At 43.0% G+C, this 23,247-nt stretch overlaps 2 protein-coding genes across 2 annotated transcripts; one reads left to right on the top strand and one right to left on the bottom strand.

The window, feature by feature from the left end:
- Window positions 1-2,871: 2,871 nt before the first annotated feature.
- On the top strand, window positions 2,872-10,862 carry LOC120536348 (tripartite motif-containing protein 65-like). The gene is made up of 6 exons (XM_039764674.1): window positions 2,872-2,901; window positions 3,015-3,635; window positions 6,796-6,936; window positions 7,427-7,646; window positions 7,855-7,914; window positions 9,552-10,862. Exons 1-6 carry the CDS (start codon window positions 2,872-2,874, stop codon window positions 10,094-10,096), a joined length of 1,617 nt encoding a protein of 538 aa, XP_039620608.1. The 3' UTR covers window positions 10,097-10,862.
- Window positions 10,863-12,866: 2,004 nt separating this feature from the next.
- On the bottom strand, window positions 12,867-22,891 carry LOC120536517 (tripartite motif-containing protein 16-like). The gene is made up of 6 exons (XM_039764912.1): window positions 22,285-22,891; window positions 20,102-20,197; window positions 16,115-16,348; window positions 15,868-16,021; window positions 15,700-15,759; window positions 12,867-15,305 (listed from the first exon to the last, which is right to left on the bottom strand). Exons 1-6 carry the CDS (start codon window positions 22,870-22,872, stop codon window positions 14,695-14,697), a joined length of 1,743 nt encoding a protein of 580 aa, XP_039620846.1. The 5' UTR covers window positions 22,873-22,891; the 3' UTR covers window positions 12,867-14,694.
- Window positions 22,892-23,247: the final 356 nt, after the last annotated feature.

The following is a 23,247-nucleotide window of genomic DNA, read 5'->3' as shown; positions in this document are numbered from 1 at the left end:
TACGCCGAGTGACGAGCGCTGCCGGGAATCGAAACTTAGAAGGAATTCATTCGGTTTAAGGAATGCGGAAACAGCGGACGTTCTAAACTCCATCGCGGCTGTGTCGCTAAAACAAAACCTTCGATTCTGAAATACGTTACATGCGCCTTGTCTGTCGTTACAGATGTTAGTGTCATAAATCGTTATACAGTATAACGATTTGCCAGCGCTGGTTTGAAGAGTGTGAAATTTAGATTTTTACAGTGAAAAAGTAGACATCCCGGCATGAACGCAGACAGAAAGGAAAGATCCGGGAAATATTAACATGAAGAGTTTCACATCGCCTAACAGATTAGGTGACTGCAGATATACCTGTAACAGGTGTTTGGTTTCCATTTGTACTGCAATACCTTTTATTAACCACAAGATGGAACTAAAGGTGGTCTTAAAGCAGTTTCACTTTAGTCCTTTTCTTTTATTTGTTTGTTGCGAACAAATCTTGCAAATCTTGCCATTTTTAGTGATTGCGATCGTTTGTGCGGTTCCCAGTTGAAGAATCCAGGACGATCGTCGGAGCAATCAACCCGCGGCGGCTCACCACGGCCCAATTCGCGTACCATCCGCGATCCATTACCATTAAATACAACATTAATTTGCGACCCAAAGGCGGCAGTTTAAAAATCTTGAATACTCCACCCAAACATGATATATTTTTATACTGTGACAAACAGGCACGATTTTTCAAGGAAAAAAAAACAAAAAAAAAAAAACGCTCTCTTTAATTCTTTTCTTAATATTGGTAGCGTTATGCGTGGGGATCATTTTTGACATACCTTCGTATCTTTGTAGCCCCCGGGGTGGACCAGACCACATTTCTGTTCAGCTCGACTCATTATCGCTAACACCCGCCAAGTCTGTACATGACCTTAGGTTGGTGATGGACGACGTCTTTCACGCACTGTTGTTACACGATGAGATCGTATCCGACAGAGCATGCAGTACAACTCCAGGTCCAGACTTTGGTCTTGTGATGTCAGGACTACTGCACCTCTATGCTGGAAGGAGCATGTCAGGTGTCACCAAGCCATTACAGATAATTCAAAGTACGGTGGCACTTCTGGTGTCAGTCCTCTTTCCAGGTCACTACACGACAACCCCGTAGCGGCACGTATTAAGTCTGAATCCTTGATGTCTGCCTACAGAGTAGTCAATGGCCCAGCACCTCATATTTTACATTATCTGGAGACACGTCTGAGGTCCTCTGCTACTTCTTGCCTACTCAGCTCTGCTGAATGGTGGTGAATGGCGTCTGATGATGTTATCCTTGCGTGGTATCAAACTTCAGTCCGGACTTGTTGCATGTGAAGCTCCTAGCTGGTGGAATATTTAGCCCACCTCCATTCATTTTCTGACTTCCTCGTTGTGTTTAAGAAACATCTGAAGATTCTTCAGTTTGCTGACTTTGTGTCTAATTGATAACAGCTGATAGGTTAGCAGCAGGTGCAATGTTCTGAGATCTTTACTTGTGATGATCAGTTTTATACCCTTGTCTGGTAACACTTGGTCCTAAAACGCCCCCAGACTGATCTTTACTCCAGTATATTGACTTCATTCTGTAGATTGCTTTGGATAAAATGTCTGCTAAGCAAAAAAATGCAAAATGTAAATGTAAAACCATTCAGAATCTTAATAACATTAACACTAAATGAACACACAAAGATGCAGACTTGTCTCTCTATTATATATCCTTCGACATGACAAGACTTTTTGTAAGAGAGATTTTTTCAAGACCCGCGAGACGAGACTTTTGCCCTCCTCTCAAACATTTTCAAAGAGGACCTCACCTCTCATTGGATGAATGCTTTTGTCAGACACACTTCCTGCGCTCTCAGCTCTTATACATTTTAAAGTTTTCCTCACTTTAAGTTCCTAATTAAAGAAGACGTATTATGTCCAAATCTTATTGAAGAATGTCACCATGAAGGTTATCAACATAAAAAATGAGCACACGCACAATCCTAGCACCGAGAAACGAGGAAGTCAAATTGGTGATGGTGCAGAAGATGAAAACAACAACTTACAATATCATGAAGAATATCTACAACCGTTAACACCGTCTGGTCTTACAAAGCACAAATTACTGTAGAAAGAAGGATGTATCCAAGAAAGGTAATGTAGTGCATCTTCCGCGAATAACATTGCACAACAAAGGAGATCTTGATATGCCATTCATATTAAAACATTAACAGTTTCCAGTTAGAATAGCTTTCTCAAAGACAATTAACAATCACAGGGACAAACATTTGAAAAAGTTATTTTATTTAATAGAGAGAAAGAAACGAAATTCAATCACAGGCAGTTATATGTTGCATTGATGCATATGTAACAATTCCCAAAAATAAAAATCTGTTTAAATTGTACGAGCGAAGCGTGCAGGTAGGCGAAGTCCCCCAGTTTAAATGAACATTAAGAAAAAGTATCTGCAACTGATTAACACACAGGCTTTGTTTCTGCCTGGTGCCTGCTGCCATTGGCACCAGCTGCCATGCTACCCTGGCCTGGTTTGAACCAGACATCCACCATTAATGAATTGTTGAGCTGTGGTCAGCTGACTATTTTTTGACTGTTTTCAGCTTCGTTATTAAAGAGGGTCACCCTGCTGGTCCCCATACCTTTGCGTTATTATCCATCCATTACGCCATGTAAACTTTTAATGAAGGTTTTGCTGTGTGGAAGTGACTGCCTGTCTTTTTGTGACTGCTGTGTGATTTGGCAGACATTTGGACCGTCTTATGATGAACTGGTGCAAAGCAGTGGGCTTATTTATAGCAAAACAGAAAGGGGATATTTTACAGTGAAATATACGTGAAGGTATCAGCTATACATGGAGACATGGAGAGTGAGTTTACTGCTGAGGCCTGTGTAGGCCCATCTCCCTGGGACTCCAGCCAGCACGGTGGTACATTGATGATTTAAGCCCTTGGCATTCACAGAGCAAATCCAAAACAGTTTCTCTTTCTATTCTTCATCGACAGTCCTCGTGCTATCAGGCAGGCTTTCCTCTCATGATGGCAGCAGCTAAACCATCCATGTTTTTGGATCGCTACTCCTGCTTGTTGTGTCTGAATGTCCTGAATGAGCCGGTCAGCCTCCCATGTGGACACAACTTCTGTATGATTTGCATAAATGACCACTGGGATCAGCTGGATACAGAGGAGGCCTACAGATGTCCTCAGTGCAGAATGGAGTTTCCTTCACGGCTAAAACTTCATAGAAATGCCTTACTTTCAAACCTCCTTGAGAAATTAGGAAAAGTGATGGGTGAAGATCCTTTGTTTCCAAATTATACAAGCGCCGATGATGCAACCTGTTTTATCTTAACTTGTCAAAAACCGACAGCAAGCAAGGGCTCCCTGAACTTTGAGGCCTTGTCCTGCGAAGATGCGATCCAAATGCACAAGAAGCCTGAAGATCTGAAGGGAAATAAATGGGAAGAAGGGATTGGAGACCTCAGAGAGAAACTCTGCTGGAAACACCAGAGAGACCTGGAAATGATATGTCGGACTGACAAGACCTGCGTCTGCTTACTGTGTGCAGCTAACGAATGTAAGAGCCATGACACGGTAACACCTGAGGAGGAGACGGCTGGGAGACAGGTAAGGAGGAGAGGATTGGGCTTGTAGGGCAAGAAGTCTACTGGTTATTCTGGGTTATTATTATTATTATTATTATTATTATTAATAATAATCCTCAGTTAATTATAGTAATGCTGATCAGTTGTCTGCGGTGGGCTGGCGCCCAGCCCGGGGTTTGTTTCCTGCCTTGCGCCCAGTGTTGACTGGGATTGACTCCAGCAGACCCCCGTGACCCTGTGGTTGGGATGTAGCGGGTTGGATAATGGATGGATGACCGCTTGTTATTATTTTTTTATCTTTATGTTGTTTTTGTGGCTTTCATTGTGATTTTATAATTGTGTATTGTCACTTTCAATGTAGTTACTGTCCTTGTTTTTTGTGGGTGGAGCCAATAGAGATAGGGGCCCTCTGACATCACCACTGCTGAGTCCTACGTCAGGCTATTTAAAAGTGGCTGAGAAGGCTCAGGAGTTGGGAATCAGGAGTTTCAGTGTGTATTATATTTTCTGGATTTTTGATTATATCTCACTTTGTTTTAAGGATTGTGATTTTTGAATGTCAAATTGGGACTTTGTTTGCTGTGGATTTCTTTTTAGGCAACTGCTTGTGAGACTTTCTTTGTATTTTTCTGTTTTCATTGAAAAGATCCTTGACATATGAAATATTGTCTTTTTAATAGAAGGAAGAGTTTATGGTTATCCCTAATCTTATTGGGTTTAGTTACATCATTTGGATATTTGCAGTTGTTTTGTCAATTCCCTTCTCCAATTGAAGCCAGCAGGCTACCATAGGGGCTTGGCTGAAGTTCAGGTGAGCCTCTTTTGAGAAGACCATGTAGGATTCTGTTTTGCTCCCTGGCTTGTTTTTGGAAGCCTCCTACCTATTTTGCCTTGGAGTTGTAGTCTTCATTTACACAATCTTATCGAATCAGAGACCGGCAACGTGCGTGTCCATGACCACAAGCTGGGTACTGTGACGTCCCCAGCTACTTCAGTCATAGTGCTACATGACAGACAAGTAGGTTTGAGTTTGTCTCAGTCCTGGTGGTGAGTTTTATAGTTTTTTCGGTCATAACCTTGGCTAATGTAAATTAGTTTTCCAAGTGGTATTTTTATGTGTTGTTATATATTTTGTGTTTTGCGTGTTGAATATTTTTTTATTTGTTATTATTTGTGCCCCTTTAAATCTGAGCTTCAGGGGGTGGGGCCACCATAATATACACCGGGAGGTCCTCCCTATGCTTATAAAATCACAGGCAGAAGGTCAGTTCCTCCAGATTGGAATTGTACTTTTGGAGAATTTAACTGTAAGAATTTTGCTTTGTGGATTTTCTTCTGCTGTTTTTCATGTTTGATTATGGATTTGGCTTTGTTTGTTTTAACAATTCTTAGGCATAGCTTTATTTCCTCATTATTTATATATTTACATATTTCTTTATTCCTTATAGCAAATGATTAATTTTGCAAAGCTTTTTGAATGTTTCTTCCTCTGTCTTTAATTGATCCTGGGATTTTCTGATGATAAAGTGGTATTTTGTTACAAGACTGGCCACTTTTGTGCCTGTGTAGGCCAAAGCCTACTTTAAAGTCGGGGGAAGCCCTTTATGAACAGTAGACTTTAAGTCTGGGCCTAAATCTGCGAGGCTTGTCTTCGTTTTTCATATTTTGTGAATGCATTTAATATTGAGTGGGCTCTTATGTGTATGAGAGTTGATAACCAATGAGTACTCAGTTGAAAGCACGGTGCATACATTGTGATCAGGACCAAAGAAGGAAGGCGGATGTTTGGACTGGATAATCAGAAGAGAGGCTCGTCTTTCTGCAGTCGTTCTACGACAGACTGGGAAAAGGCAAAAGAAAGGCTGAGATTGTGGATGAACTCGCCATGCCTGGAAAACATCCACACAGCCGCCAGTGCTGTCAGGCAGCATGCTGATTAGCTTTCAAAAGAAATGAGGAGCAGGTTACTGTTAAACACAATTAGCGGACACATCCGTCTTCATAGCCTTGGTATTGATCACAATTCTTTTTGCCACTATTTCGTTCTCATTTCATTCTGCTTTTATTATGATTCTCTGTGTTTTAAAAAAGACTTGCTGTTCATAGGTGTTTGTGTTTTCTGGAGTGTTGCATCATATTTGTACTTATTTTTTAATAATATTAATTTCAGTTTTTAATGAAATAATTGAGCCGTTTCATTTTTGAATGTTGGGTTGCCTTCATTAGAATGCGGTTTCAGATGCTACAGAGATCTTCTCCAAAATACCGTAAGTAAAATTATCAACGTGATAATATAAAAAAATGGAAAAATCAGACATGTCATTATCCAACTGTGACGATGTGGGTTCGGGCTCCACACTCCCATTGCTGTTTGGAAGCACTCGAACCCAACACCGTCGGTAATGTCACCGAGTGAGCTAGTCAGTGAAGGCAAATAACAATTGAGCAAGGGGTGGTTCAAAAAGTGCAACAGTGCTTTTATTAAAAACAGTCAAACAAAACAGGTGTTCAAAATAAAGTGCAGTATCAAAGTTATTCAATAAATAAATAATCCGTAAAAGAAAAACGTGGAGGTTAAAACACACAAAAAAAAACCAATCCTTTAAAACCAAAGACGATCAGGAAACAGACTTTAAAAACAAGCCCGGGGCCTTCTTTTAAATCTAGCGTCTTACGTTGGCGTCTCACCTGCTTCTCCCGGTTGGGCTTTGCAACAGGTGAGACGCTCTCAATGCAGCCGACCTTCTTATTGCCTACTTCTGCTTCTGCTGTCAGTGGCCTCACCGATCCTTGGCTCCGGTTGGCTCCTCCAGACAGCGACTTGGGAATCCCTTAACGGCCAAGGCTCTCACGTTAGGGACACCGCGTCCCAAGTCCCGACTGCGGAGAGTCCTGCACCTTCCCGGTCACTCCCTCCCTACAAAACAAACTTCTGCGGGGGCGACCACAACCGCTTCTCCCAGGTGTTGGCCAAATACCCAGGCTGCCTTCAGCTGCCTGCGAGCGTTTGCTCGCCTGCTACACCGATTTGTTCGTGTTCTCTTTCTCTCTCCACACTGCTTCCAACCTCCGTTTCCTTCTCTGATCTTTCTTTTCTTTTTCCTCGATCTCTTTTCCCCGACCGACAGTCACATTACTGCTCACTACATCTTATGGCTGTGATTCTTTTTCCTTCCACGCAGATTCAGACACAGAACACAAATTCGAAGAAGAAGAGGAGAAAGCAAAATAGGTGGGGACGGAGAAGAGCCACGACGATGGAAGAGACTGCAGAGAGGAGTCAGGCTGAGTCCTCTCTCCTGGCCACACATGACAGAAGGGAGGTAAGGGTGCGTGACGTGAAATAACTAAAGTCGACAAATCAGCCACAGTCAGGACTTAGACAGCGTCATCTATTTATACTTAATGAGAAGAAATTCCAGATGAAATCTGTTTTCAGAAATGACTCAGTTTGAACACATTTACATTTAGTGACCACACAACTTTACTTTAGTTAGTCAAATAATTCACCAATCTGTAAATTCATTCATTTTCTAGTACAATATAACTTAATTAAATGTATTTTTACATTTTGTGTGCTCAGTATGATGCAGGAACAAATCCGGGGTGGAATGTTAGTCTCTCTTGTCACTGCGTCACATCAGGTCAATTTAGCCGGAATTCAGTGTTTTAAAACAAACTTGCCATTCAAGAAAGCAAAGTGTGGGCTAATTAGATGCATTCCTGGCTCAAAGCATATCAGTTATAACTGAAGACCACCACAATTAATTCAAAGCTCATGGGCATCATTTCAATTCTCATTTTTGATTACAGGCTCCACGCTCTCCATGTCATTCTTTGGAGGGAGCCTCCAAAGATGGAGACGGAGACAAACCATCCATCCATCCAATTTCCAACCTGCTGAATCCGAACACAGGGTCACGGGGGTCTGCTGGAACCAATCCCAGCCAACACAGGGCACAAGGCAGGAAGCAATTCCGGGCAGGGCGCCAAGCCACCGCAGACAGAGACAAACCCAACGTTAGTATTCAAGGTGAGGTACCAGAAGAGACAATGAGAAATGATGTGGCCATGTTGAACAGCAGACTGGATAAGAGGCTGGGGGTCTGGAGCACCAAAGAGCCTTATAGGCGGAGTGTCTCCATGTGACCTCCCCAGAGCGCCCACTGAGACCTTGAGGTGGAAGTTGAAGCCATCCTGCTCAATTATTGGTGACTCTCATTCTGCTTTTCTCTCCACAGAGGCCATCATTCCACCTGTCATCCAGCGGAATCTGAAAATTAGAAATGGGCTTATAAAATGTAAGTTTGCTCTTCGTTTTGTGAAGTTTAAATATTCAGAATGTTAGTTTTTGTTCATGTGGAGGTAAGGGGTGTGGCAGACCCTGGCCGGGACACTCCTTCACACCCTGGACAGTGCAAAACCTCCCCCTGGACGCTAGATGGCCGCCCCCCTGGGTTGGACCGGTGCCTCGGTTTCCCGCAGGGCTCCATGGGAATTGGAGTTGGGGGCGGCCCTGTTGGGTCCCACAGGTGACGCTAGGGGGGGCTGCAGCTGGAACTCCTGAGCCGTTGTGGACAGTGTTTTCACCACACCTGGAAGTGCTGCCAGAACTCGGCAATCAAGCACCTGGAGCATTTCTGGGTGGACTATAAAAGGGACCAGCAGCCACCACTCATGGAGCCAGAATCGGGAGGAGGAGGACGAGGACGAGGGTTGCCTGGGAGGAGTGGTGGAGGAAGAAAAGAGTGCTTTGCTGTGTTGTGCTTGGGATTGTGTACTGCCTGTGGGACACGGGGAAGATGTACGCCCACAGGCGAAGAAAAATAAAATAGTTTATCTATTTTACATGTGCCTCCATGTCAGGTCGGGTGCCTATATAGCACCTTTTCACAGGGGTCAACACAGAATCGACAAAGAAGGCAGACATCTTGGTAAGCAAAGGAATCCAGGACAATGAATCACCCGTTGTTGCTATGATTGGTGCTTTTAATTTATTTTTTGTGGCTCTTCTACATCTTGGTGGCTATTCAGGAGTTTCTGAAGCAAAGGAATTTGATTTTGATATTGACTTTGTTCAATTTCAGGTCTTGAGGAGTTTTAGAAATTTTGAAAATATGCGTAGCATGCATTATTTGCGATATTCCAATGAAAATGACTGAGTTTTTTCAGAAAAATTTCTTTGAGGAATAAATGGGCCAAATTTCAGGTAAATTGGTCTATAGGGAGTTGTTCCTTGTGGACAGACAGACAGACATGATGACGATAAGTAATGCACCAAAAAAAATGTAAACTGTAACAAATCTTCTAATAACTTAGCCGTAATCTGTAATCCTTATTTTTAAATCATAAAATGAAGCCAAAAAAATCAAATATCTAAAAGTAAAATTAAATGGTGGAAGACTGTAAAACTCAACCAAGGACAGAGAGTGAAAAGGAGTTGGACTAATGCCACTACGAGATGGCAGTGGCTGAACGTATTATGAAAAAGAAAAGAAATTGAAGTGGCCGGCCATGAGGACAAATGGAAAAATAAGACCAGGAGATGGAAATCTCGTAAACTGTTTTGTCTGCAGATGGACAGACAGGCTTTGTAATCATCATGAGTAGTCAGACATACAGGCTAGGGTTGTTAAGAGAAAGTGAAAAATGCTGCAGACAATGACAAAAGGCAAGACAAGAAATCACGTACTGAATTAAATTTGTTGTGTCTGATGTTCTGTTCTGCAGTGGGCTGGCGCCCTGCCCGAGGTTTGTTTCCTGCCTTGCTCCCTGTGCTGGCTGGGATTGGCTCCAGCAGACCCCCGTGACCCTGTAGTTAGGATATAGTGGGTTGGATAATGGATGGATGGATGATGTTCTGTTCCTCTGTAGGCTCAAATTTGTTGCGTTTGAGGAGAGCAGGTTTCCTGACTCGTTTTCTCTTTTCTCCCTTCAGACTCCCGCCTGCTCACCATGGACCCTAACACGGCACACAGACGTCTTTCCCTGTCTGATGGAAACACCAAAGTGACATATGAGGAGAACGAGAACCCGCATCCTGATCATCCCGACAGGTTTGACTTCTGGGAACAAGTTCTGTGCCAAGAGGCTCTGAGCGATACCTGCTGTTACTGGGAAGTCGAGTGGAGTGGAGGCTGGATTGAAATTGGAGTGGCATATAAAGAAATAGCAAGGAAAGGAGAGAGTCAAGAGTGTCTCCTCGGGAGCAATGAGAAGTCCTGGAGTATGTCCTGCTCTGATTCCGTCAACTCCGCATGTCACAATAAGATGAAAACTGAAATTCGTGACCCTTGCAGTCACCGAATCGGCGTGTATCTGGACTGTCCTGCTGGCTCGCTCTCATTTTATAGCATCTCAGACAGAATGGTCCTCCTGCACAAGTTCAACACCTTTTTTACGGAGCCGCTCTATCCGGGGTTTTATATCGGTCCAAACTCGAGTGTAACAATCTGCCTGGCTGACCGCACCATCACCCCGTAACGTGGGATGTCTTCTGAGTCTTCTTCGTGAAGTCTGAGATGCCAGGAGGGCAGGAAGGGCAGAATGAGGTTCACATTCAGAGATAAGAATTGAAAATGAGTGCAGATTGCGGCTTTATCGTTCATTTGTCCATCCTGCTTTTTCCTGTTATGATCTGGCTTTCTTATTCAGTATATTCTGTTCACTCTTCCTGTGGTTTTTTTTCTCTAGTATATTTTGTATTCATTGCAGCCTTTGTATGCAAGAGAATCCATTTTTATCATTAATTCTTAGTTTTGGCTTTCATTTTATGTGAAGAAATTCACGTTTCATATCCCCATGGCACCATTTTTGTTTTTGCAATGGTAGGAAGGTCTGGTTGGTGACAAAATGACAAAGTCAATCTAAACTTTCAACTGTTAGTGTAAGAGGCAATCTTAGAAAGTTATAGTTCATGCAAAAGTCTCATAAATGTCTGCTGATTTCAATAGGATATCAGTTTCTCATACTTACTTAAATGATGGTGTCACCTTTTAGTGTTAATTAAGCCAGTTAGGAAATCGTTTCACTGCTAGAAGAGCGGACTGTTAGATTAACTTACAAACCAAATACTTTGGCCGGCAGTTTTCTGATCGTCTCCTGATGCTTCTAAAACCTTTAAAGAGCACAGGAACATGTGAAAGTGTGGCTATAGAGAGAGATGTAACAAGATAAGATATGTAAGTCTTTAAACAGAACTTTCATTTGCTTTCCTTTGTAATATCAATTTTTTTTTCTCTATTTTTGTGTGAACTCCTTCCTTTGAATTTTAATAAAGCCTTTAAAATGAAGATATTTGGATTGTGGAATCACTTGACCGTGCCTCACACTATTGCCTGAATTGTTCTATGAAGTAAGTTAAGCTGCAGAACCTTAGAAATTTTGGACAAACGCTACAGTTATGTTTGTAATGCACAGTTTGGACGGAGGGGGTGAAGGCCTCCAAAACATCTAGAAATGAGACCTTCCCAAGGCAGTCTGACCCCAAACCCCACAGGATACTCTGGCTTTTTAAAGTTTAGAATAATTTCAAAGTATATGAAAAATATACAAAAATACCGTTTTAGGGTGAGGAAGTGAAACACCTCTGGCTAGCAATTACAAGTTCAAAGTAAAATCTTTATTAGTAAGAATATTTACTTATTTAAACGGAAATATGCGTGATAATGCTAAGAAATTAAACCGAGGCCAGTCTCCCTGTTTCTGCTGCTGAGGAGCATCCACATAGTGTGATGATGCCACCACCGTGTTTCACTATAGGGATGGTCTTATCCAGGAGAAGAGTAGCGCCTGGTCTTCACCAGACATAGCACCTGGAATTTGCCTAAAGAGTTCAATTTTTGCCTCATCACACCAGAGAATCTTTCTCCTCATGTTCTCAAACTCCAAGCGGGATGCCATATGCATTTCACTCAATAGTGTTTTCTGTCTGGACACTCTACCATAAATGCCTGATTGAGATGGTCTTCCTTCCAGGTGGTCCTCCCATCTCAGTGGAGGACTTCTAAAGCTCTGCTAGGTGACCACTAAATTCTTGGTCACCTCCCTGACCCTTCCCTGCTTGCCAGGTTACTCAGTTTGGCTGGATGGCCAACTTTAGGAAGAGTCCTGATGGTTCCAGACTTCTCCTATTTCACAATTATTGTGTGCTCCTCAGAACATTTAACATTTTAGAAATGGTTTGAACTCCTTGCCCTGATCCCTGCCTCACCATAACTTGATTGCAGAGGTCCACAGAGGGTTTCTTGGACTTCACGGCTTCGCTTTTGTCCTGTCATGAGGAGTGAATTGTGACATGTTCTATACTACAGGTACACGTGTGCCTTTCTAAACGATGACCAGTCAATTCATTTGCCACAGATGGACTCCAATCATGTTCTAGAAACATCTCAAGGAGAATGAAAGCAAATGGAATGAACCTGATCATAATCTGGAGTGCGATAGCAAATTACCTGAATGCTTCTACGAATGAGACATTTCAGTGTTTGATTTTAATGAATTTGCAAACCTTTCTGGAAACAAGTATGTCATTGTGGAATTTTGAGTGGAGAATGATGGGGGAAAAAATGGCAAATGTATCCATTTAAAATGAAATCAATAACACAATGTGTGAAAAAAGTGAAAGGTCAGAAGACTTTCTGAATCCACTGAAGTTGGCAACAATGCAGTAAAAACACGTGAAGTACCTGCACAGAGTCAGGGAAGGAGTTCTCCATTAGAACTTTAAAAACAGACCTTTAATTATTCCGTCCTAAAATATTTATTAATAAGAAAATAATACTTGAGTTTTGTGTGGCCCCTACAGACTTTGAGGCCAGAGATTTAACTTAACTGGTGTTAACATCGGGCACTGCAAATAATGTCGGACATTCAGGAGAACACCCTCACTAGTGCAGGGGTCCTGCAGGGCCACAGTGGCCGGGCGTATTTGTTCTTTCATAATTTCTTTATTTTTTGGCTAATGACAGAACTTGTCCTTTATTTCTGGGCTTTCATTGTGCTACATCAGCTGATCCATCCATCCATCCATCTCCCAACCCGTTGAATCCGAACACAGGGTCACGGGGGTCTGCTGGAGCCAATCCCAGCCATCACAGGGTGCAAGGCAGGAACCAATCCAGGGCAGGGCGCCAACCCACCACAGGACACATCAGCTGATTCTTACCTATATATACTGCTTGTAAAATGTGAAAGTCTGTCTGTCTGTCACGTGATTACTCACAAACAACTGCAGAGACAAGGAGACCAAGGAGATTATTATTATTATTATTATTATTATTAGTATTTAGCTGACACCTTAATCCAGGACAATCAACTCATGGAATAGTGGAATCCATCATACCAGGCAAAAACAGCACAATAAAAATACATTTTTCATAAAGACTTTCCACCCTTATACTGTATATCCCCTCAGTTTTTATGCTCTTTCTTCCATGTGTAGGACTTCTTCGCAGTCTTTCTGTCTCTCCTGGCCTCACATCTGTTTGTGTTTTATGAAGGACACTCTTCCTTCTTCTCTTAAGTTCTCCATTCATTACTTCTTTTGTTCTCCATAAAGCTTTATTGGATGAGAGTTTCCCAAACCACAGAGACAAAGCCGTGATGTTCAAAAAGTGCTTAAAACCAATTCTGGTATACCATACAGAAGATACAAAGAGGATTACAAAACGTTAGATTCAACAAATGGCAACAATCATCACGGTGCGCCCCCTGCTGGTAAAGTGGAGGCACAGCTTCATTTCAGCTCTGGGTTGCCATGGTTACACGTGACTCTGCTGGGGTCCTTTGGTGATTTGTTAATAATGCAGAGAGAGTCTGATGGACTTTGAAAGGTCCTTCCACACTCAGTCATCCATTCTTAAACAATTTAGGGTTACTAGAGCCTCTGTTGGTGGCACAGTGTGGCACTAAAGTCAATTAAGAGGTCAATTTGTTCTTACCAGTTAAAATGTGCAAATCGCTGAGGTTGTAGGAGGAAAACTCATGTGGGTACAGGGATTTCATCTGGAGGTACGACTTGAACACAGAACACTGGATACTGGAAGCAGCAGTACTAACACCAGTATTACCGTGCAGCTCCAGCCAGAGTGTCCCAGCATTTCCTGTACAGGGATATGGGGGTCCACAACCAATCCTGGCAGCACTCTACACAAACTAGGAAACACCCCTGGAGAGATGCCAGTCCATCACAGGACTAGATAGGAAATGACCAGTTATCCTATCCTGCATGTCCTATGGGATGTGAGAGGGAAAACTGGGATATTAGAGGAAAATCCATGCAGACATTTGGAGAACATAAACCTTGGGGGATGTTGGTGCCAGACGCTTGGGGATTTTTCCTTTTTCCATTATCAGTGTGGTTACTTTGCCACTCTGTCCTTTGAAAATAAAAAAAAAATTGTGAAAAAAGTAGGAAAATGTGACACCACCGAGGAGTTATCCAGATGGAAGATTCAAACCCAGGAATGTGGATCCATGCCACAGCAGTGTTAGCCAGTGTGCCACCATGCTGCACCATCCACAGTATCTAATAACTTTCCAGAAATGGAAACAGTGAGAGATCCCCATCAGATGCAAGCCATTCTGGGTGGGATGCCAAGACATCACAGGGTGCCCCCCTCTTACCCATACTGGGTCAATTTTGACTTTCCAGTCAATCTAACCTTCTGTGTCCTTCGGGTGAGGACCCACAAATGCAACCACAACAAAATCAGTAACCAGCCAGGCAACTCTTCAGTAATGAATCAGCAGTGCCCACCACTGACCACCTCACAAGATCAGATCTTCCAAATGTGCAATAAGAAAACATCTTCTTAAGGGCAGAAACCCAGAGAGACATTGGGCAGCTGACACACTCTCAGTAGTTTCCACAAAATGGTGCTCATAAAGGCTAGTGAGGTCTCTGCCTGCAGCCGGTGAGACCACCTCTCAACATTAACCCTTGCTGAGCCCAACTACCGCCTGTCAGCAGCTTTACAACACTGCAGCACAAAACGATTCTGTGGAGAACATTGGACTGAATTAATAAGGACTCAGCATCTCCGCTGTCCAGGTTAGTGGGGTCCCGTGTGTACCCCGCCCTACTGTTTGCCTCCAGCATTGTTCTTCTTTACCACTCCACCCAAAAATCCAAGAAGGTTTTGTTTTAACCGAGACACGGAGGACAGGAGATTTAGGGGGCAGACTGAGACCATGGAGTTGGGTCCAACCCCAAAGCCCAGATAAACCGGTTCAGTGAGTGATGCTTTAAATCTGTGCAGGAGGGTCAGGGTGTCTGAGACACTATAAAATGACAGGAAGCCAGCAGGACAGTCCAGGTACACACCGATTTTATGACTGGCAGGGACGTCAATTTCAGTCTTTTTCTTATTGTGCCACGCAGAGTAACTGGAATCGCAGCAGAACAATCGCCAAGACCTGTCATTGAATCCAAGGAGGCTGTCGCTCTCTTTCCTGCTAATTCCTTTGTACGTCACTCCGATCACAGCCCACGTCCCACTCCACTCGACCTCCCAGTAACAGCGAGTCCCGCTCAGCGCCTCTCTGCACAGAACCTGGGGCCAGTAGTCAAATCTGTCCGGATGATCAGGATACGGGGACTCCGTCTTTTGATGTGTCACCTTCATGTTCCCATCAGAGAAGATAAGGTGTCTGTTTGCCGTGTTGAGGTCCAATGTGACAGAACAGGAAACTGAAAAGACAGAAAAATAAAGCAAAACACATGAGGGCCTCCTCAGACTCACTGACAAGAACTTGCAGAGGGCATCAAACACAAAGCGCTTCATTCACTGCAATGGAGTGAGATTACTGCCAAGCGTTCTTGTCCGAGTGCCACGTTACAATTCAACAAGCCCAAGTCACATGTTGGGTGCGAGTGATGTACTTGGCAAGGGTTTTGCGGTCACGTGATTCTGGGCAGGGTTCTTGATTATTTGAGAGTGAGAGCAGCAAGGTAAGGGCGGGGCTTCATTCTTCCAATCAATGAGAGTAGTCAAGGCTAACCAGCCAATCACTAGTCAAATATTTTTTGCATGTAACATTGTAAATGGAACATTTACAGTCAATGATAAATAGGAACAACTTACATTTTACGAAATAATTTCTATTCCTGACATTCTGCAGAATGTAATCTGGCGTGTCGACCTCTGGGTAGATAAAGAGAAAAGTAAAATGTGAGCCCCAAGCAGTCGTGTACCCCCATTTTGGGGTCTGTCTGAATTCACAGGTCGGTCACATGAAGACACACAACCCACCGGTCTCACTTGTCTTCATCAACTCCCAGCCTCTCATCTCCTCCAGACTCATCTTCAGATCGGAGAGATTTTTCTTTAGAGTTTTCAGATCGTCACCCACAGTAATGTTGAGTGTACCTCCATCGCCAGGTGGGACACACAGGAAGGGGAATTTCTGCATGAGGAGAACAGAAGGAATCAGAACATGAGAGACAAAGACTTGTGTGTCAAATAAACCTGCAGAACTCCATCAGCTAGGGGCTCTCACCTTTAGAAAGTGGATGTGGTCGTCTGTTTGTGAAAGCTCGGCCAGCTCAGCGTCTCTCCTCTTCAGCTCCTGGATCTCCATCTCCAGTTGTTCGATGAGCTCTTCGGTCCTTCTGACTTCCTTTTGCTTGTAGTCTCTAATGGCTTCAGTGACCTCTGACTTCAGCCTCTCAATGGACTGAATTAGACATCTGAAGGTCTGCTCGTGTTCCTGCTCTTCTATGTCTGCAGAGCTCTGATTAGAAGAGGAAGGTAGGAGTTCATTTCAAACATCAATACTACTTAGGAGCTCAAAGTATGGAGGCACTCATACTGCCTTCAGAATTAACAAATGCTACTCACTTCATCTCTGTCTATAAGATGCTAAGAGTTATGTCTGTCTGTCACGTGATAACTCATGAACCACTGGGGCCAGGACGTTGTGGTCTTAATCAAAGCTAAGGACATGATACCCAATGGTGGAGCAAAAATGTGGCAAAATGATCAGCATGTACTCCTTTCCCATGGCAAACTTCATAGGCAAACTGATCAAGCAGAAATAAAGAAGAGCAGCAACATCTGCTGAGTGTAAAGCAAATTGTGAAGGAGAGTACCAACTAGCAATATGAAGAAGAATGACAGCGCCGGCATCAGCTGCATACAACTACTGACGCTGGAACCTTCATCTTACGAGGACCAGAGGTCTGTGTGATTTTTAGTAGTTTTTAAAAATCATTCATTATAAAACAACATCACCTAATTGCAAACTTGGCGCTGGGCAGTGACTGCCAATTCTTTTGAAAAGTGGTGCACAGCTGGGATTAAGACTTTTAATTAACATTTATGGACCTGCATTCATTCACACAAATTTAGTGGCCTGAGCCACCACCACCTACTCAAAGCATCATGATGCACCAACATTGATGGACTGAAAGCCAGAAGTCTACGTGACCATCATCATCAGGTCCTTCCATGAAAACCCTAACTACAAAGAGGACTGTTTGACTTATGTTAGGTAGATTGCCCAGAGGGGACTGGGTGGTCTCGTGGTCTTGAACCCCTACAGATTTTATTTTTTTTCTCCAGCTTTTGGAGTTGTTTTTTGTTGTTCTTTCTGTCCACCCTGGCCATCGGACCTTACTCTTATTCTATGTTAATTAATGTTGACTTATGTTTATTTTTTATTGTGTCTTCTATTTTTCTATTCATTTTGTAAAGCACTTTGAGCTACATTTTTTTTGTATGAATATCCATCCATCCATTTTCCATCCATTTTCTAACCCGCTGAATCCGAATACAGGGTCATGGGGGTCTGCTGGAGCCAATCCCAGCCAGCACAGGGCACAAGGCAGGAACCAATCCTGGGCAGGATGTTTGTATGAATATGTGCTATATAAATAAATGTTGATTGATTGATTGATTGATTGATAGGGCGAGCCAGACTGGCAATATTTTCCCAGGGGAGTTGGAGCAACATCACAGTGCAGCTGTCAAATTGGCCAAAAAATAAGGATGGAATATTCAAATTAAAAATCTCTTTCAATATGGATTAATAAGCGATCCATCTGTCTGGCACCTGAGCCTTTGCCTGGTTGTAATGTCATCTGGTGTCCACAAGAGGGCATGAATGTCCGATGAACAAAGTCAAGTGGCTGGTGAAAGACATTAAACTTTGTGGTGTACGTCTGGGCTTCATGTCATTCAATGTCCACCACAGGGCTGGAATAATAGAGATTGGTCCAGCTGCAGACCTCCGCAGCTTCATGATTCAGTAGCGCCACTGGATAGCCAATTGGATTGCGGGTTTTTGTCACCTGGTATGCTTCACTTGATTCAGATAACCCTGACTCAAACCCTAATCTTAACCACAGTGTAATTAGGCCAGTCACTGACGTATGATGTAAGGTGACAAGTGGAGTGGAGCTCTGGAGGTCTGCAGCTGGAGTGCTTTGGAATAATGACAGAGAAAGGCAACAAGAAGCACAAAGAGAGAGGGATGTGAGGCATATTGGGTTCGGAAACGCACAACACAAATGAAACAGATGGACTTACTATTGTATTAATAAGTCTGTTTTAATAAACGGGCATTTTGCTATGCTAATGACTAAATATTCCAATATATTGGATACTTTATTATTATAATTGTTGAAAAGTGCCTTGAGCATGGGAAAGGTGCTATATAAATAAAATGTATTATTATTATTATTATTATTATTATTATTATTATTATTATTATTATTTTTATTTATTTATTTTTATTATTATTAATGTCCACAGCAAGAATATACACCAATGGAAAAAATAAATAAATAAATGAATAAATTCTTACAATGTTAGACAACTGTTATTTAAGTATTAGAGCCAAAAATCCTGAGCAGCTGCACCCTATAAGAGCGAAATATCTGCAAGCCATCTTGTTTTCAGTCCAAGGACTGTTGGGGGCTCAAGTCTTAAGCTGCTCAGCCTGTTTGGAATGAAAGCTTCATCCTTCACCCCTGTCACTCAACTCCTCCTATGGAGGTGCCTTAAGTTCTCACAAAAAGTGCATCCCGCTGGACTCCACCTCAACCCTGCTTCCCATTCCTCACAGCTGTCCTTACATTAGCAAGACATGTTACAATAAATTTGTCGTGCAGGATGTCAGATGAGTTCTACAAAACAGGCCAAAACATCAACATGGTCATAAGCGCTTCAAAAATCAAACTTAAAAACCAAAGTAGTGAAGCACTATGCCAGCATGCATGGCTTCTTTTCGATGGCTGCTTTTATGACTCACTGTCCGGATAAGATCAGGAAGGATACGGGTTAGTTAGTAAGACCAAGACAGAGTGAAAATAACAAAAGTACATTTCTCTGAAGGTCCTGGAACCTCCTCCCTGCACCTCCAAGTAGGTGGCATTGACTACAACGGGCATCAATGGTGTCCAGCTGCAGACCTCCAGAGCTCCACTTGGTCACACTATGGTCAAGGTTACAGTTGTGGTGGGTTATCTGACTCAAATAATGACAGCTGGCCATTAAGTCAACTCCAGGATACTTGGAGCTCCAGGGTGGAGGCTCTGGGTTGTAAAGATAAATGACCAACAACGTAGGATTCTCTTGGCATCTCCTAAACCCTGATTGGTCCATCAGACTGCCATATAATGAATTGTGGTTCATCACTCCACGTTTCCACTGGTCCCTTGTCCAATGGTGGCATGCATTACACCACTCCGGCCAACACAGTGATCTTAGGTTTGGCCATGGAGACCCATTTCATGAAGCTTCCAACACACAGTTGTTGTGCTAATGTTGCTTCCAGGGGTATTTTGAAATTTTCCTGTGAGTGACACCACAGACGTAGGCCATTTTTATACTCATTTGTGAGGTCTACCAAGTGTGGCTGAACTGCTGTTGCTCCTCAACGCTTCATCTTCACAATATCTCATAATATAATTAGAGCTGAGAGATGGGGTTGTGGGGGGGTACTAGGAGAGCAGAGATTTCACGTTCTGACTTAAGGTAAAGGTGCCTTTGCCTTTGGTGGGACGTAATGTCGTCTGTGACGTCTATGACAGTTGCTTGTTTAAACTCACTGTGCTCTTCATGGCCACCGATTTTACTGCCAACAGAGATTACAAGGCTATCCACTTAATTGTATGCATCTTTTAACAATGAAACACCAAAACTTAATAATTTGGAGGGGTGTCCACATACTTTGGGCCATGTATGAACATATGGAGAGTCGCCACAAGGACACTTTCTCCAGCCAAAACACACAAAGATAAGTATGTACCAAGTGGATGAGATGGTAGAAAGACACATTAAACATCACACATTATCCTCAAGGAGTACACTGAAGTGAAGTTTTGACATTTGCGGATTCAAATCTGTTATTTTGGTTCCTTATCTCAACCTACAGATGGTTGCGTTAGCAGAAAGATGGCTTTTCTTTTTCCTTCTTTCACACCAACCTCAGCCCACACACGGTTGTCATTTGGTTCCCCTCTGAAAGTGGCATGAATCTCACCTGAATTCTCACGATGGCCTCCTTCATCTCCTCCAGTTTCTTCTCTTTCTCCTTGATCCTGTTTTTCATTTCAGCCTTGGTTTTCTCCAACTCATCCTGTGTGGAAACAAAGGGGTAGAGGAACTTCAGAAGGAGCTGTCAGAGATTAAAAGATGTTGCTGGTGAGGAATCATTTGAAAATAAACATCAGAAAGTGAATTAGGAATGGAAGGAAAGGATCAGAGTCAGGATGTTGAAGGAGATGACAGGACCAGAAAATCCTGAAGTGGGTGTAGATCACTGAAAAAACAGAGATAAGAAAGTTCTCTGAAATTCAGATATGCAGATTTACAGTATATGCCAACTATATAACAATATATATGAAGTGATTTATGGGATTGCACAGTGTGCTCTTGTTTTTTTAATTAATAAGGGGAGATGTGACATTTTGGAATTTTCTGGATTATGAAAGTGCATATAAGGGAGAGATGAATATAAATCAGATGAGATGATGATCCGGGTACAAAGAGAGTTAGCCAGAGATGATGACCTGACCCGAGACTTTGTGTAACTACTATGGTTATAAGGGGGCCCCTGGAATTGAATGTGTGCTGATCTTCGTCTGCTTTTAGAACTACAGGATGGTCGAGGCTGAGCTGGTGTGAAGAGCCACATCTCTTTATGCTGTTGTTCCATGACACTGCTTATAACCTCAGTCACCTGTTGATGTAGACATCTCTCACACCTTTGTGGCCCTTTAGTTCTATTTGTGCCTGTATGAGCTCACTTCTCAGTTAGGTCACTCAAGGGTGTACAGTGGCAGTCATACCTGGTTGAAGTCTGATGTTAGTTGACTACGGTGTTGGGCTCAAGAGTATTGTATCTGTGAACCGTGCACCCCTAAAAGTTAGTAAATGTATGAATAGAGAAGGGGAGCAGTGACAGAGGTGGGACATAAAACTGCAGTCTACAGAAAAGGAATCTATGAATTTAATCAAAGGGGAATTACACTTCAGGAAAGGTGACCCCAAAATCCTCCCCTCAAAAAAAAAGATCAATGACGTAAGGGGCATTGTGTTAGACAGTAACAGGATCAAGAGCACAGAAAGAAGGACACATAGACATGCTTATGAAGGAGATATAATGATGTTTAGCGGTGGGCTGGCACCCTGCCTGGGGTTTCTTTCCTGCCTTGTGCACTGCGTTGGCTGGGATTGGCTCCAGCAGACCCCCGTGACCCTGTGGTTGGGATATAGCGGGTTGGATAATGGATGGATGGATAACAATGTTTAGTGATAAGTGAAACTGAAGTCCAAAACTTTTGGCTTCATTTTGGGCAAAAATCAATCACAAATATCTTAGCCCATTTCTTCTCATCTCGTCTACCTTTTCCCCCCTCCAGGTGCACAAGCATGAGGAGATTTATTCTTTGGCAGAAACTGGAGAGTGGCATAGAAATAAAGACCACTTCTGGGTGTGCCCCTCTCTGTTTACAGTCCATCGGACTGGGTGAGTGGCTGCTGGAAAATCTCTGGATGGATCCTGGCTCGGATCAGCTTATGGAATTGGGGGGACATGATGTTACGATAGTGTCACCTCAGACCCCAAATGAGTAGTGTGAGGTGGAGCCTGAGGTATTAATGTTGCAGATGTGGAGCAGCATGGGGTCAGATGGTGGTGGCAGCGGCCTTAGAAGGTGGCTGAGAACTGAAACAATAGTTTTGGCAGAAGAATATCCCTTAATGAGCAAAATTCCTTGCTTTCTACACCAATTGAAAGAAAATTCAGTGAGCTTTGCATTTCAGAAATTGTGAAATCAACATCTTTCATTTGTTTAAAATTGATTTTAAAAATGCTTCATTTTAGATGACTATTTCATGTGACAAATACGAATGTGAAGAAATAACTTTGAATTCAAAAATGCTCAACTTTCCCATTAACTTGAGAGACCACCAATTTAGAGTTACCCATACAAGAGACCTGCATGTTTTGTGGATGTTGAAGAAAATCATAGAGGAAAACGCACAGGGATAAAGGAAGAATGGCACTCATATAGACAACCACTGGCAGGAACTTGAACCCAGGTGCCCAGAGCTGTGAGACCACTAGAATACACACTTTATGGCCCAGTGTTTTAAATCTATGGACATTTGGAAATATCCAAGGACAACCGATCTCTTCAAAGCTCTCGGCTCATGCCATACCTGTCTTCTAGCTGTCTCTTCTTCAGGTGTCACCCTGTCATGGTTCTTGTGCTCGCCTGCCGCACACATTAAACAGATGCAGGTCCCATCCGTCCTACAGAACATTTTAAGCACTTCCTGATGTGTCGTACAGAGTTTCTCTTCGAGATTTCTTGTCGGCTTCTCCAGCTTGTGTCTTTTGAGAACCTCTGAGTGCCGGTGTGGCTGCAGGTGAGTCTCACAGTAAGAGGCCATGCAGGTCAGACAGGTCTTCACAGCTCTCACTTTCCTCCGAATACAGAAGTCACAGAGCACATCGTCACGTCCAGCACAGCTGGCAGACACAGTAGGGCTGACTTGCATTTTCTTCAGATTTTCGATCAGCTCTTTAAGTATTATATTTCTGTAAAGTTTTGGCCTAGGCTCAAACTCCAGTCTGCACTGAGGGCAGTTGTAACTCCTTGTGGTATCCAGCTGGTTCCAGTAGTGCTCAATGCAGTCCATACAGTAGCTGTGTCCACACGGGATGGTGACCGGCTCCTTCAGGACCTCCAGGCACACCGAGCAGGTGTATTGATCGGCAGACACAGAGAGATTAGCCGCTGCCATTGTGCACAGTCAGACACGCAGGCGTTGACTCTCAAGGCAGGAAGTGAAAGTAACGCGACTCGACTAGAATGCCGACACGCCTGTTTGCATGACGTGTGCAGTCCATTACAGTCAAGGGCGTCTCAAGCAGTAAGCGTCCCAAAACATTCCTTCCATTTTCTGACATTGCTGGCAGGGTTGACAGTCTGTATAAATAAATAATGACATTTTATTTCCTGTTGGCTGTTAATTTCCCCACAGATCTATCAAAGCTGAGTGGACGTTTGTCCTGGATTACTGATATATGGGATGAATGAAAAGGGTTTGTTTTAAAGAAGAGTAAAAGTATTGGAACACATGAGATGCTCTCACTTGTTAACTAAGAGGACCTGCCAT

The sequence above is a fragment of the Polypterus senegalus genome, chromosome 10 (assembly GCF_016835505.1).
Source record: "Polypterus senegalus isolate Bchr_013 chromosome 10, ASM1683550v1, whole genome shotgun sequence".
Lineage (NCBI taxonomy): Eukaryota > Metazoa > Chordata > Cladistia > Polypteriformes > Polypteridae > Polypterus > Polypterus senegalus.
The sequence above is the reverse complement of the archived record's forward strand: the minus strand, read 5'-3'. Positions and strand labels throughout refer to the sequence as shown.